Source organism: Pleuronectes platessa, chromosome 4 (assembly GCF_947347685.1).
Source record: "Pleuronectes platessa chromosome 4, fPlePla1.1, whole genome shotgun sequence".
Taxonomy (NCBI): domain Eukaryota; kingdom Metazoa; phylum Chordata; class Actinopteri; order Pleuronectiformes; family Pleuronectidae; genus Pleuronectes; species Pleuronectes platessa.
In genome coordinates, this window is record NC_070629.1 from 26,234,866 (window position 1) to 26,247,584 (window position 12,719).

At 42.2% G+C, this 12,719-nt stretch overlaps 1 protein-coding gene across 1 annotated transcript in view; it reads right to left on the reverse strand.

Annotated features, from left to right (window-relative positions):
- Positions 1–6,134, reverse strand: part of tmem8b (transmembrane protein 8B) — a 32,741-nt gene extending 26,607 nt beyond the window's left edge. Inside the window, 4 exon segments of the mRNA XM_053421096.1 lie at positions 458–591; positions 4,756–4,963; positions 5,490–5,679; positions 6,056–6,134. Of these exon segments, the coding sequence (XP_053277071.1) occupies positions 458–591; positions 4,756–4,963; positions 5,490–5,679; positions 6,056–6,134 (611 nt within the window).
- Positions 6,135–12,719: the final 6,585 nt, after the last annotated feature.

Below are 12,719 nucleotides of genomic sequence, written 5' to 3' on the forward strand. Positions count from 1 at the left end.
CCGAGATGTGTTTAAGGCAAGAATAATAATGTATTATGTACTGTAGGCTCTACACTATCCAGTTTGTTATGGAGCATAACCATCATATATAGCTTAATGTGTATTATGTGTGTTTAAGAAGTGCATTGAATGAACAGTGCTATTAATATGTTTGTTAAAAACAATATAGGTACTATGCAACTAGACTGGTACTACATGTGTGTGTGGTAAGACAGATAGATGGAGTACAGCACACATTAAAAACACACCCAACAATGTATTTTAAAATATATATATAATAAGTAATATTGGACTGAGCAGCTAACATTTTAATATAATTCACACCATTCATTTTTTATGAAGCACTCACCTCAAATTGAAAAACTGAATGTAAAGCTATGGGGAAAATAAACTATTCATATTGCTCTGCTCACGATGCAGAGTTTTGGTGTTTTGGACGCTCAGGTAGAAGACTCACTTATAAAGAACAGATCTGTTGTGGATGGGGATCATCTGGTCGATGAAGTATCCTGGATAGAGAACTGAAATCCCGATCAGCCTCTGGACGATGAGCTGAGGCTGGAACAGATACTGGCATTCTTCAGAGAGCCCCTGCAGAGAGAACACAGCAGTGACATTAGCAGCTATTTAATTCCACAATATTTCTTAAATGTGGCTGAGGAGGAGACTGGATATGATTCAGACTGGCTGGAGATCCTTAATGGACTGTGTGCATATCCTGTCACGCCGCTGGATTAATATCACTCTGTCCTCCCTCAGCCTGCCACACAGTGTAACACGCACCCGCTATTTCACCCGTGTTGTTCTGAACCATTAATGCTGGATGTGCATTACTCTGGGAGATGAGCCGGGCAGACAGAGCGACTCGGAGCCAGCAGGCCGTGCGTCGCTTCCACACATGATCTGCTGGGAAAATGTGTTTTGAGAAGGAGCGAGGGCCTTTCGCCCCTGATTCTAAAGGACAGGTGTGAATGTCAAATGAGGCTCTTCGTTCCCGTCAAGCGATCACGGACGCTTCCTGCTCCGGCCACAATTACTCTGGCGTGTCATTAGTCGGGGGGGGGGGGGGGGGGGGGGAGCCGCTGAGGTGACCCTTTGATTTATTGCAGCCCATCACTCGGACCTGCACACGTGTCTCGTGGAAGGAGTTTTGATTAAGGCTCAACCAGCGTGAGATTTTGAAGGCCAACGTTTTTTTACACTGTACAAGTGCAGACATCTTCAACGGTGTTCAGTTACTTTAAATACGACCATTCAAAGCATTAAAAAAAGATTTCCCCCCAGAATGAGACTCAGCCTTAACAGGATGGATCATAAAAGGATGTTTTACAGGAAAAATAACATATAAGATATTAGATGTGCATATGATATGAAACAGGATGCTTGGAATAAAACTATAATATCAGTTTTTAGATCTCACAGACTGAGCTCCATCATACTGAGAGAGACACCACTGACATATGCTGGAAAACCATTATGTCAAATCCTGATTTAATGATAAAACAGTAACATTGTTTTAAATGATAGAGAAGTATGAATTCAAAGTTAAAATGTAAATTAAATGTCTGAACCCTGCTTTGTGAAGGATGTGATTTTCTTCCCTATCTCTATAAATCGGCCTTGGGCAAATTGAAAGAAGATTTATAAATTGTATATATGTGTATGAATATTATTATTATTGTTGGGTATGTATGTTCCTAGAGCCTAAAGCTAAGTAGGATCGCTGTCACTCAGACACAGGATGATTTATCAAACCCACACTTTCATTAAGTCGCACCATCGACTGTCCAGAAGCACAAAGATGGATGGACTGGTTAACATTTCCTTCCATCCATCCATTATCTACACTGCTCATCCTTGAGGGGTCACAGGGGGCTGGAGCCAATCCCGGCTGACATTGAGACAGACACAGGGCGGACGAACATGGACCAACAACCAGTCAGGCTCATGTTCTCATCCACCTCCTCCAGTTAACCCACACAGCATGGGTTGGGACTGTGGGAGGAAACTGGAGAAGCCACACACAGACTCAGGGAGAACATGCACTCACCACAGCTGTCAGGTTCAAACCCACAACCCACTGCATCGCCTCAGGTACACATTTCATATCCTTTATTACTCTTATCACTTCTCATCAGTTTCCTCATTCACACTGAGCTTTGTATTAGAGTCAAGGTTCAATGCGTTTATTGTCATATATACAGTCCTGTACAATGAAATACTTTCTTTGCCTTCTACTATGAATACTGTGTTTTTTTAGAGTTAAATAAATAAAATAAAATATCAAAGTAGGAAATACATCCTATAAAAGTATATGATGTATGACATGATGCACCTGCTCCTGGTTTAGCAAGTGATGGAAAGAGTCCGGACAATACGATCTGATACGATAATGTACGATACAATAGAATACTCTATGATACCGTACGATAAGAAACGATATAGTACGATAAGATAGATACGAAACTGAATATTATGATACAATAGAAGATACTTGAATAATCTCTGAAGGTGAAAACTGAATGTCACCTTGCAAATAGGACAAACAACAGGAAACAGAAAATCATACATGTCTCCAGGCAGCAGAAGATAAGTGGTGAGCACATCAACAAATTCATAAAAACCAACACTGGTCAACGTGTTGATAGTTTGAAATGCTGTTGTTCATCTTATTAAACACATCACGAGGTCCACACAGTTAGAAGAACAGTCAAAGTGCAGCAGGAGCAAACAGGAAGTACAGCTCATAATTGCTTCTTGTATTTTTGTTGCTAAATCCGTGTACACTGTGATAGATTTAGTCTTTTCACCGAGATTGTTATTGATGCCGAGTGGCAATACATTTCCCTTCTGAACAGAAACATCAGAAAACAAGGAAATGACTTTGGACGGCAGAATTTGGAAAATGTATATTATTCCCATCCAATGCAGTGAAGTCACTGGAAGCTGATTTCCCCTCTGTCCCCAAAGCAAAACCCGCTCGTCTGCACATGAAATGGCGAAAGGCAACTCTCGGTGATGGTTTGTGATTGTTGTGTATTCCAGGTGCACGTTTGCCAGCCGGTGGTAAACCACAAAGGAAAGAGCACAACTGAAAAGCTTCCCAGTGACAAATAAACTGCCTGAAATGGAAATCAGCAGGTGTTTATGCAGCCAAACGGGCGAACATGATAAGATGAAGAAAGACTCTCTGACTCTGTTCTGCTTCTTTAAGCTCTGCAGCACAAACTGGAATACTAATCTCAACCCAAATTTACATCAGTTTTATTTGATTTTTTTTTTCTTATCCCCTATCACGATGGGGAGTTAAGTACCCATGAGGAGAATATTTTAGATTTAGATCACACCGAAATCAAATTACATAACACATTAGCACAAATAAACTTCTGTATTACCAGTCTCCATTAGTGAGTGATGCAGAACACAACAGCCATTCAAGCTTTTCATTTACTGCTCTGAGCAGCAGATTTGTCCTATATGGATCTCAGGCTGGGTGAGTTGTTGTGTCAGTTGATCCGTTCACCACTGAGGCTGCTGACGGACACACGTCAACAACTTGAGGAACGGTTGTTGTGATATCATTGTCGTCAGGGGACTAATTATTCATAAACTACCAATTTCCAATTTACATTTGTCCATTTCTATAAATGTATTTATTATTTAGTTATTTATTAAATAGGGACCAAGCAGAATAACACTGTTCATTGCAGATAAGTAATGCAACAGATGTAATGTACACTGTAAATGGTTTTTAGCTGGATGCCATAAGACTGATTGCCACTAATATTTTATATTTCCCATAACTTTTCATTTAGCACCAACATCAGGTCAAAATATTAACGTTTTAAATTAAATGAAATGATTAAATTTGTGATTGGAGCCGAACTGAACCCTGAAGTAATAAGGTAAATATGACAGATATTAAAAATCTGTATGTACGTGTGCAGCCTCCACAGAACCACAACTGTCTCATTAAAAGATGAACATGGTGTTTGTCCTTAATTGTAAAAGTGACTGAACAAACAAAGCAGCTACCGAAAGACAGCTTCTCCACACACTGTTCAGTCTTATAATTTGACCTCTGGGAAGAGAACTGTTTCATCACTGGCATTCTGACACATCTAAGCACAGTGTAAATTATCAGATTAAAAACTAGATGGACTCTGGGAGCTCATACCTCCATCCACAAGGCTAACAACACCCTATCTCCCCTATTGTTAAAAGAAATGACAAAATGTACACACTTCTCCATCTAGATTCACATATAATTTTGGGAGAAATCAAAGAAAAATACCTCACAATGTTAAAGAAAGTGAAAAAACAAACCCTACATCCACCCCTTTATCTAAATCCCCTCTTAATTTAATTGGTTCTTTCTTGAACCCAAAACAAGACTGAAAAGTCCAATTTACACCTTCAAAAATATAGTGGACATGTAGGAGACAAGCACATGCAAGTGAGAGAAGAGGAATCCTGCACATTGCCAGGTAGTTCTTGAGGAATCCTGCAAACTAACAACAAACACAGATGAAAACAAAATTCATAATTCATCTAGTTCCAGTGTCGTGCTATGGTGGACGCTGGCTCGGGCTTGTTATTTTTTTCACCAGTGCTTTTTTTGTGTTTGCTGTGCCAGGTCAAAAAACAACACAGTAATCATCGTCAGGCGGAAATACGCTGACAACACAACAACCCACGGGTTCGATATTCAACATGAAACTGTAACGTCTGTGTGTGATGAACGACCGGACTCACCTTGACTGAGATCTTGCCTTCATCCTTGGGTAAATGCGCTGCTAGGAACCAGTCCCCGGGGAGCGGGCTGGTCACGTTGAACGCTCCGGTGGTGCGGTTCGGGAGGGTCCAGGTCAGAGTCACAGCGAAGGACCCTGGGACGACCGTGTCCCGTGGGAAGCTGGTGTACAGGGGGTTGATTACTGGCGGAGCGCCGGACCTGAAGTACCTATTAATCACAAGGGCAAAATTCAATCCCTGTTCGGGGGCCCAATATTTCATGAACAGCACAGCCAAGTGTGAAATGAATCCACGGGAACAGCTGACAGAAAGATCACCCTCCATTTGAAATATGGAAAATTCTCGTATAAAAATATGAATATTCATACGTTCACATGTTTGAATCCCAGGGACACGGAGGAGTTTAAAATAGGCAGGATAAATTAAAGCGTCCTGCTTTAACAGCCGCTCCTCCATATGTCCAGGCTGCAGTAATAGCTGACAATGCTCAGGGCTAACCAGCTGCTATAACCCTTTTCTCCCAGAGGTAAAGTAATTCAGATATTTGTTATTAGTATCTATCCCCTACAGAAGGAGTAGAGTTTAGATTCTTAAGTGTAACTTTGGGAATAGAAAAAACAAAACTTAAAGGCTGTCAGCTAAACTCAAGCAACTTCAGGACATGAGGAAGTTGTGAAGTCGTGAAGTTGTCGTGAAGTTGTCGTGAAGTTGTCGTGAGGCTTGCGTGGTCTTACACGGTCACGTTGCGGTTGGGGCAGCTGTCTCCGAACGTGCCCCCCTGCTCCTTGAAGGTGATGAGGTTCCATACGGCCATCATGGTGTCGTCAGGCACATTGAAGTGAAACAGTTCCACGCTGGCGAACGAGTTGAACGAGTTCAGTTTCCGAGGCGTTCGGGTGAAGTATTCGGTCACAAAAAGGCAATCTGAGGAGAGAAGAAGAAGAAGAGCATGTGCCATCATGTTTCTCAGCAGGTACGATGTTAACCTCGATTAGCGTCTTTCTTTAGCACGTTACTACACAATTCATTGTCTTTAGTTACAAAGCTATTTAGCATCCTTCACATATAAAGATGGACGACATGACGGCTCCCAACAGAGAAGCCAAAAAAATGTGCACGCCCCCTTGTGGATGGCTGCAGCATAGGACATAGCATCCCTCCTAGCTGTTAGTGGATGGGACGTGGACAAAACTAACAAGTACACAGCAAACACAATTCTCTGTAAGATGCTGTTTGTCAGTTTGGTTATTTCTTATCACACTGGTGAGTGTTTATGTTTCTGCCCCCAAATGTACGTCACCAGTGTAAGATGGCAGCACCTCCATCTGAGAGGTTGTGGCTTCATTGTCCGTGAGAGGAAGTGGAGACCCATCCTCCATCTTCATTTAGAGTTTATGGTATAAAGTATTTTACCAGTTTTGCACCATCTCAAAGATTTTCTGATATTTTACAATGCAAGTGACAATATGACCTGCTTATGGCAGCAGATAACACACCACCAGCGTCTTTAGAATCCGTCCCCTGGGAACCATGATCTCTGCCAACCCATCCAATAGCTGACAAGAGATTTCAAAGTGTCAGACCAATCGAGCGACAAATTGCCATCCACAGCCATGCCTCTGGACTGAATCCCAAACACGAGGCATTTTCTATTTCCGCAGCACTATGGCACTTGTAAACAGAGCAGGGGCGGACGCAGCCTCTCGGTCTTAAGTCCATAATAACAAGCTCCTCCTTGAACCCTGGACAACTGAAACATGTAATCACGGACTTTAACTCCCCTCAGATCGGCCGAGGGAGACTCATGTATGCAGACGCACTCACGGCCTGCATCGTGTCAAATCCTTGGATTACATCCACCGGAGGCTCTGCATATAAAAGCAGCAGAACAAGTGACAGGTGTAAGCTGCCATATTACCTATGTGAGCTGTGCTGCCAGCCAGCACACCCAGCAGGGGGTGTGTGGGGGAGGGATTGGGGGGGGGGATGGGTGTGAGTCAGTTAATTGCTACACTAGAACACATTGCATCTCTTAGATGTGTTATAAATACAAACATAAGTAGATAACAAAGAAGGCAGCTGTATTTCAGGGGAATAATGTGACGGCACCTTGATGTTTCACCGGAGCAGCATGTTTTCCATTTGTAGCACACTCCCATTGTGTCGGTGCACGACAGCCATTTCTACCATCTGTACACGGAGTACTTCTGTCTTCATCTTCCACTCTCTTCTTTCTGCTGGGGCGGTTTCATCTATCTCCTCTGCAATTTGTACCAAAAGTCGTCCTTTCACAGTCACATTTGGAGAAGGTGGCGAAGAGCCTCTTAAACAGCACGAGCCCAATTCATTTGAGGTGAGGGGAGACATTAAGGGAGCTCGCAGGACTGATGCCGCAGCTTCGTGTTTGTGCTTCTGCTTCATTTCACCTTGATGATGATAATGCGGAGTAAAGAAAACCAAGTGCCCAGGAACTCAAAAGGGAATGAAGCAGGCTGACTGGCAGGAGCTCAGCCCAGACAAAGCTCCCAGTCGGCCTCTGGTCTGCTGTGTGAGCCCTCTTTATATTAAAAGTTCTATTTTGCCATTTTTATTACATGGACACGACCGAAGCTGCAAGGACACTGGTCACAAACTGAGGTGTGGAGTGGAGGAAACGTCTGGAGGCTGGAGGAAGTCCACAGATTATTTGGCTGCTAATGTGTGATTAGAAGTCAACTAAGAAAAGATCACGACTACAAACCACTGAGGGTTAATGATGATACTGTAAATAGATGATTACTTAATTACAAAAATAGCTTTGCATATCTGGGGATATAATGTCTATTAGACTTTAAATCATCACACGCTGTGTTAGAAAGTCGCTGTGAACTAATGGGAATTATGAACTATGAAAAATCAAATAGCTGCTGCACAAATTTGTGTTTAATTCTCTCCAGTCTTTGCTTTTTAATACTTTTTCCTCTTCACAATGAAAAGATATTCAAATCTATTCACACCCCTCATCTGTTCAACACTGCACCCTTGGACCTTTCTTTGTATTACAGGGTCGCAGAGAAGAGGAATTTTAGTGGTTTAAATAGGAACCTTGACAGCTGTTGCATATAAAATAAGGCAATTTAATAAATTTGTCACAAGTTTTGACAATGTGCAGAAGATTGTTTTTGATATTGTAGGGATTTGTCTCCATTCTGTAAAAGGTGTGCAGACATACTTTACTCTTACTCATCAGTGGGTTGTAAATATTTTGAATTGGGGAACATGTCACTGCCTCCAGCGAGGAGGATTTCCACCGTTATCTACTGGTGGATGTTTGTCAGCAGATGAATGCAAAAACTACTGAACAGATTTCCCTGAAACTTGGTGGAGGGATGGGACTTGAGCCAAAAAGGAACCCATTGCATTTTTGGACATTGATATGAACAAAGGGGGGGACACAGGAATATATATTTGTACTTCCTTAACATTATGAAACAGGGCGTTAAGAAAATAAAGAAATTTCGAATTTTAAAATTTCTTAATAAACAAAGGGAAACTTTGGTTGGTCTAGTTGGTAACTGCCTGTTTGCCAAATTTCACACGTCATAATTATGACTCCTAATGTTTTTGATAACATATACGACATGACAGAAACCCACATGTCATGTTATAGACTGAAAATCCCAATAGTACACTATCTGATAATACACATATCTGTTTTCAATGTGTGAGAATAAGATCCTGCATCGGGAGTGTAACAGATCTCAGTGACAATCCAGCAGCACCTTGAACTCCGCTCCCACTATGAATTTGTAAACGTGCAAAAAATCTCTAAATATGCATGTTTGTGTTCCAGCTAAATAAAGACATTTCACTTGGAGATGAAAGCAGCAGAATGCTCACAGGCTTTCTCACAGCACAGCTCTGACCTCGGTAATCTCCTCAATGAGCGCCTCCCAACCACTGTTTTACTCTGTTAGAGGCTTAATAAAGACATAATCCCGCTTTCTGTCGTCTCAACTACTGATTTATCCTCGAATGCTTAGCTGGATCATCTTCAAACTTTATTCAACTCCGTAGGTAAAAGGCTGCTTGTGTGAGATTTCTCGCTATTTTGGAGGATTTCCCATTTCTGTTGTTGTTAAAGAGGAACCAGCTCCGACAAATAATCAGGAAAACAAAGAGGAATTAACATCGACGGGTGACCACAACACAAATTATCCTCTGCTGATTCCTGCTCACAACCACCAAAGATAATTAAATGCTTTAAAAATCCCAAACAGCCGTAAAGATCATCAAACCTTCAACCCTCCAGCAACCTCATGGATGAACCAGTCAAATAAACATCTATTATTTCATAAGGGAAACACATCTAGCTTCCATCGTCTGAATAACACAGAATTCTAAGATGTATCCCAACAAAGCAGACGGCAGAAGCCGATAGAGTCGTGAACTGAACCTTCTACTCAACCAAGTGGAGACATTGACTGAAACTGATGGAGCGAAGCAGCAACAAGTCTGTCGGGGGGGATGAACGGCAACCTCCTCTCACACCTGACCACAGCCGGCACAGTGAGCTGTAGGTGTAGGGATCCATTGTTGTCACACTACTGAGCAATGAGGTGTTTGTTCAGCAGCATCGTCTCAAAGCACAAAGAAAACAACAAACACAAAGAGGATGTCCGTCAAGATGCCTCAGAAAATACACACAAAGAATAGAGGAATTCGACTTTTTAGGTCAATTAATATAATAAAATTGAAGACATTAAAGGGATTGTGCTTTAAAATGCCCCATTATCCAATTAAATATGTTTCAGTTTTCAATTAAAATCGGGAATTTACATGATTTGACTAAATTCTTGATGGTTTGCCTCATATTTCTGCGTTTCTGAACTTGTCTTCTTCAACAAAGCAAAACAAAGAAATACACAAAAACAACCAAAGGCAGCAACTATGAAAGCATCCAGCCTGGAGTGTGTGTTTGTGTGTTTGTGTTCTCCAGCTCTCAGGATCTCAGCCTATATAAAAACCTATGGAGCCCAAATCTGTCACTGACATAAATGTAGCAGCAGCATCCCCCCTGAGCCTCACGGAGCTGACGCCAGTGCGAGAGCACCGGGAGCCGGAGCCCTGGATGTGTGAGTCCGGACTCGAACCGGACCGGGATGCTGCTGGATGCTGGAGGAGGAGGAGGATGCTGCCGGAGGAGGATGCTGCCGGATGCCGGATGCTGGGTTTCAGCACCCCGACACAAGCGGACAGTGAATGGGAGCATCGCAGCGGGGATGGAGGAGCACTCACCTCCGAGCGCGCAGAGAGCGGAGTAGAGCAGCCAGAGCAGCCAGAGGAGCCGCGGAGGGCTGCGTCCCGAGCCCAGACGCTCCGGCGGCCACATGGTCGGAGGCTGACGGCGGAGTGAGGCGGCTGCAGCCCGGGTGCGGGTCTCGGTCTCAGTCGCTCTGCTGCTGGTTCACATTTTCTCTCCCGCACATCTTCTCTCTCTTTCTCTCCTTTTTTTTTTTTTTTTTTTTGCCTGTGCCAACGACCAGCTGTTTGTGCATGACGTCATTGAGACGACGTGCGGTAGGCCCCGCCCCTCCGCCTTTGATTTGACAACCTCAATATGTCGAGAGATTCCATTGGACCCTGCGACCTGTCACTCAGCGCGCACCGTGCACACGACCACTGCACCGCAGAGAGAGCGCGTCACCTCGGACCCACCACATACACACGCATAGACATCTATACATACACAGACACACATACACTACTTAGACATGTATATACACACATATGCACACACACATACATACATATCAAATCAGACATACACACGCGCACACACACAGGGCCAAGTGAGGACTACAAAGTAGAGGCAGGGCTTTTGGTGGAGCATCTGACCAATCATGACCAGTGTATATTAATTTTACTTTTTCTTTATCTCTATGAATAAACGAATAAATAACCCGCTTACTTATGTTTCCTTGAAATCAATCTGCATGTGTATCATCAGCTCACACACACGCTTAATGTTGTTTTATGTTCATGAATCTTTATTGCTTTGTTACACAGCATCACCTTTGTGAATAGATTTTAGAATAGACTGATGTCAGAAATCTGTAAAATATTTCTATATGCTCCATTTCTGTGATATCTTATATCTGTGTCTTCTCCTCAAAATCCCACTTACTGCATATATATTTGGATTGTTTTCATTTTACAAAGAATTTGAGGTCTTATTGACCCCAAACATATAAATACACATATCAATAACATATATAAATACATTTACAGCACATTTAGTGACTTTCTCTATTTGTCTTAAGAACATTTGGGCAAGCAAAGAGATATCTCATGAATAAACCAGAGACAACCTTGATCACAAAATATTTCCTTATTAAATCTTGGGTCATCACTTCATGTCATCTACCAAAGTGATGGGTTGAATTGGATTTTAATAAAGTCACGAAGAAAAGGAAGATTGCACTGAAATGGAAATAACCCAAACGGACAATTTTCATTCTTTCTCCACAATCCTGAAACACAAGAAGTTACCTCCGGATCGAAGATTGACGTCTGTAGTGTGGCTCTCATGCTCAGCAGGAGACTTACTATAGAATATATAATAAAAATCTTCACCAGTGTCTGGATCAGACAATAATCCATTTCCCTCCAGGAGCTGGACATTAAGTCTGACTCCAAGCCTCAGTCATGATTATTTTTAGGCTGCGGGGTGAGACTTCACCATGAGTCATAGCCGTCCAGGCAGATCTGTCAGAGCGTGAATGAGCTCCGGAATCAGGTCGGATATAATTTACAATGTTTGACAAAGTGAATCACTGAGCTGAAATACTGGCGCTGATTCAAGAGCAACTTTCTAAAAGGTTAAGATGATAATGGGCTAAATTTCAAACTGTAAAAAAAATGTGTCGCTGATCTCAAGCAAAGTACAGAACACAACTTTTGTATTTTGGGTGAAATAGTTCACAATTTAAAAGGGAAATCTGTCTGGAGATTGTTTCATTTATGCTGCAAATCCACTGACTGAAGAATAGTTTCATGTTTTTCAATATAAAAGCCACTAAACCAAGTTTTTCTTTGCTCTGACGGTGATATTTATATGATTCTTTCACAATTTAAGGGGGAAATACTCCACTTCCTCCTCTATAGGGGGTCAGAGGTCAGAGTCAGTTACAGAACATGATGTCCCTCAAAAGGTTTAGACAAGTTGAAGGAACCTGAGACACTCAAGAAGGTAGTAAGTTAAAAAAACAACTTTAATATCTTATCGCGAATGAATCATATCAATAGAAAAAACATACCTATGCATTTCAGCCATTGAGATTGGGCTGTCTCATACCTTGTGGTCATGTGATCAGTATAGACCATTTAGCAGTCACATGATCAGAGCAGACAGTCACATGAAAGATCAGACACAAACAAATCAATATGTGCACAACATCTTAGAGCATCTGCATATTAAGAGACCCATTATAATAAAAAATTATAAATTATAAACAGTTACACAAAAGGAGAGAACTGGAGTCTATCCATCCATCACCTGAACCTCTTGTTGAGCCTGGACAGGTCAACATGTACAGAGACAACACTCACACTCACACCTTTGACAAGTCCCCACTTAACCCCACTCTGCAGTTCTGTCTCTGGACTGTGGGAGGAAGCACGAGTACAAGCAAACGACCCACGCACACATGGCCCTGGCCAAACTGGGATTCGAACCTTCTTGCACCACCGTGCCACCACCATGCCGTTTCAGAGTATCCTCCTCAGGATCACAGTTTTATTTAGTTTCACTCCGAGGGAGAAGTAGATTCTTACCAAAACTAACTGAAAAATAGAACTTTTAGTACATGTGGTTGTTAAAGTAAGTCAAAGAGAGGTCGGTCAGGAAAAGAGACAACAGCAGATCACGTCACCTTGATGAGGTCGTGACACAAAGACTGAGAAAATGCTCGTCTTTGCTTTGA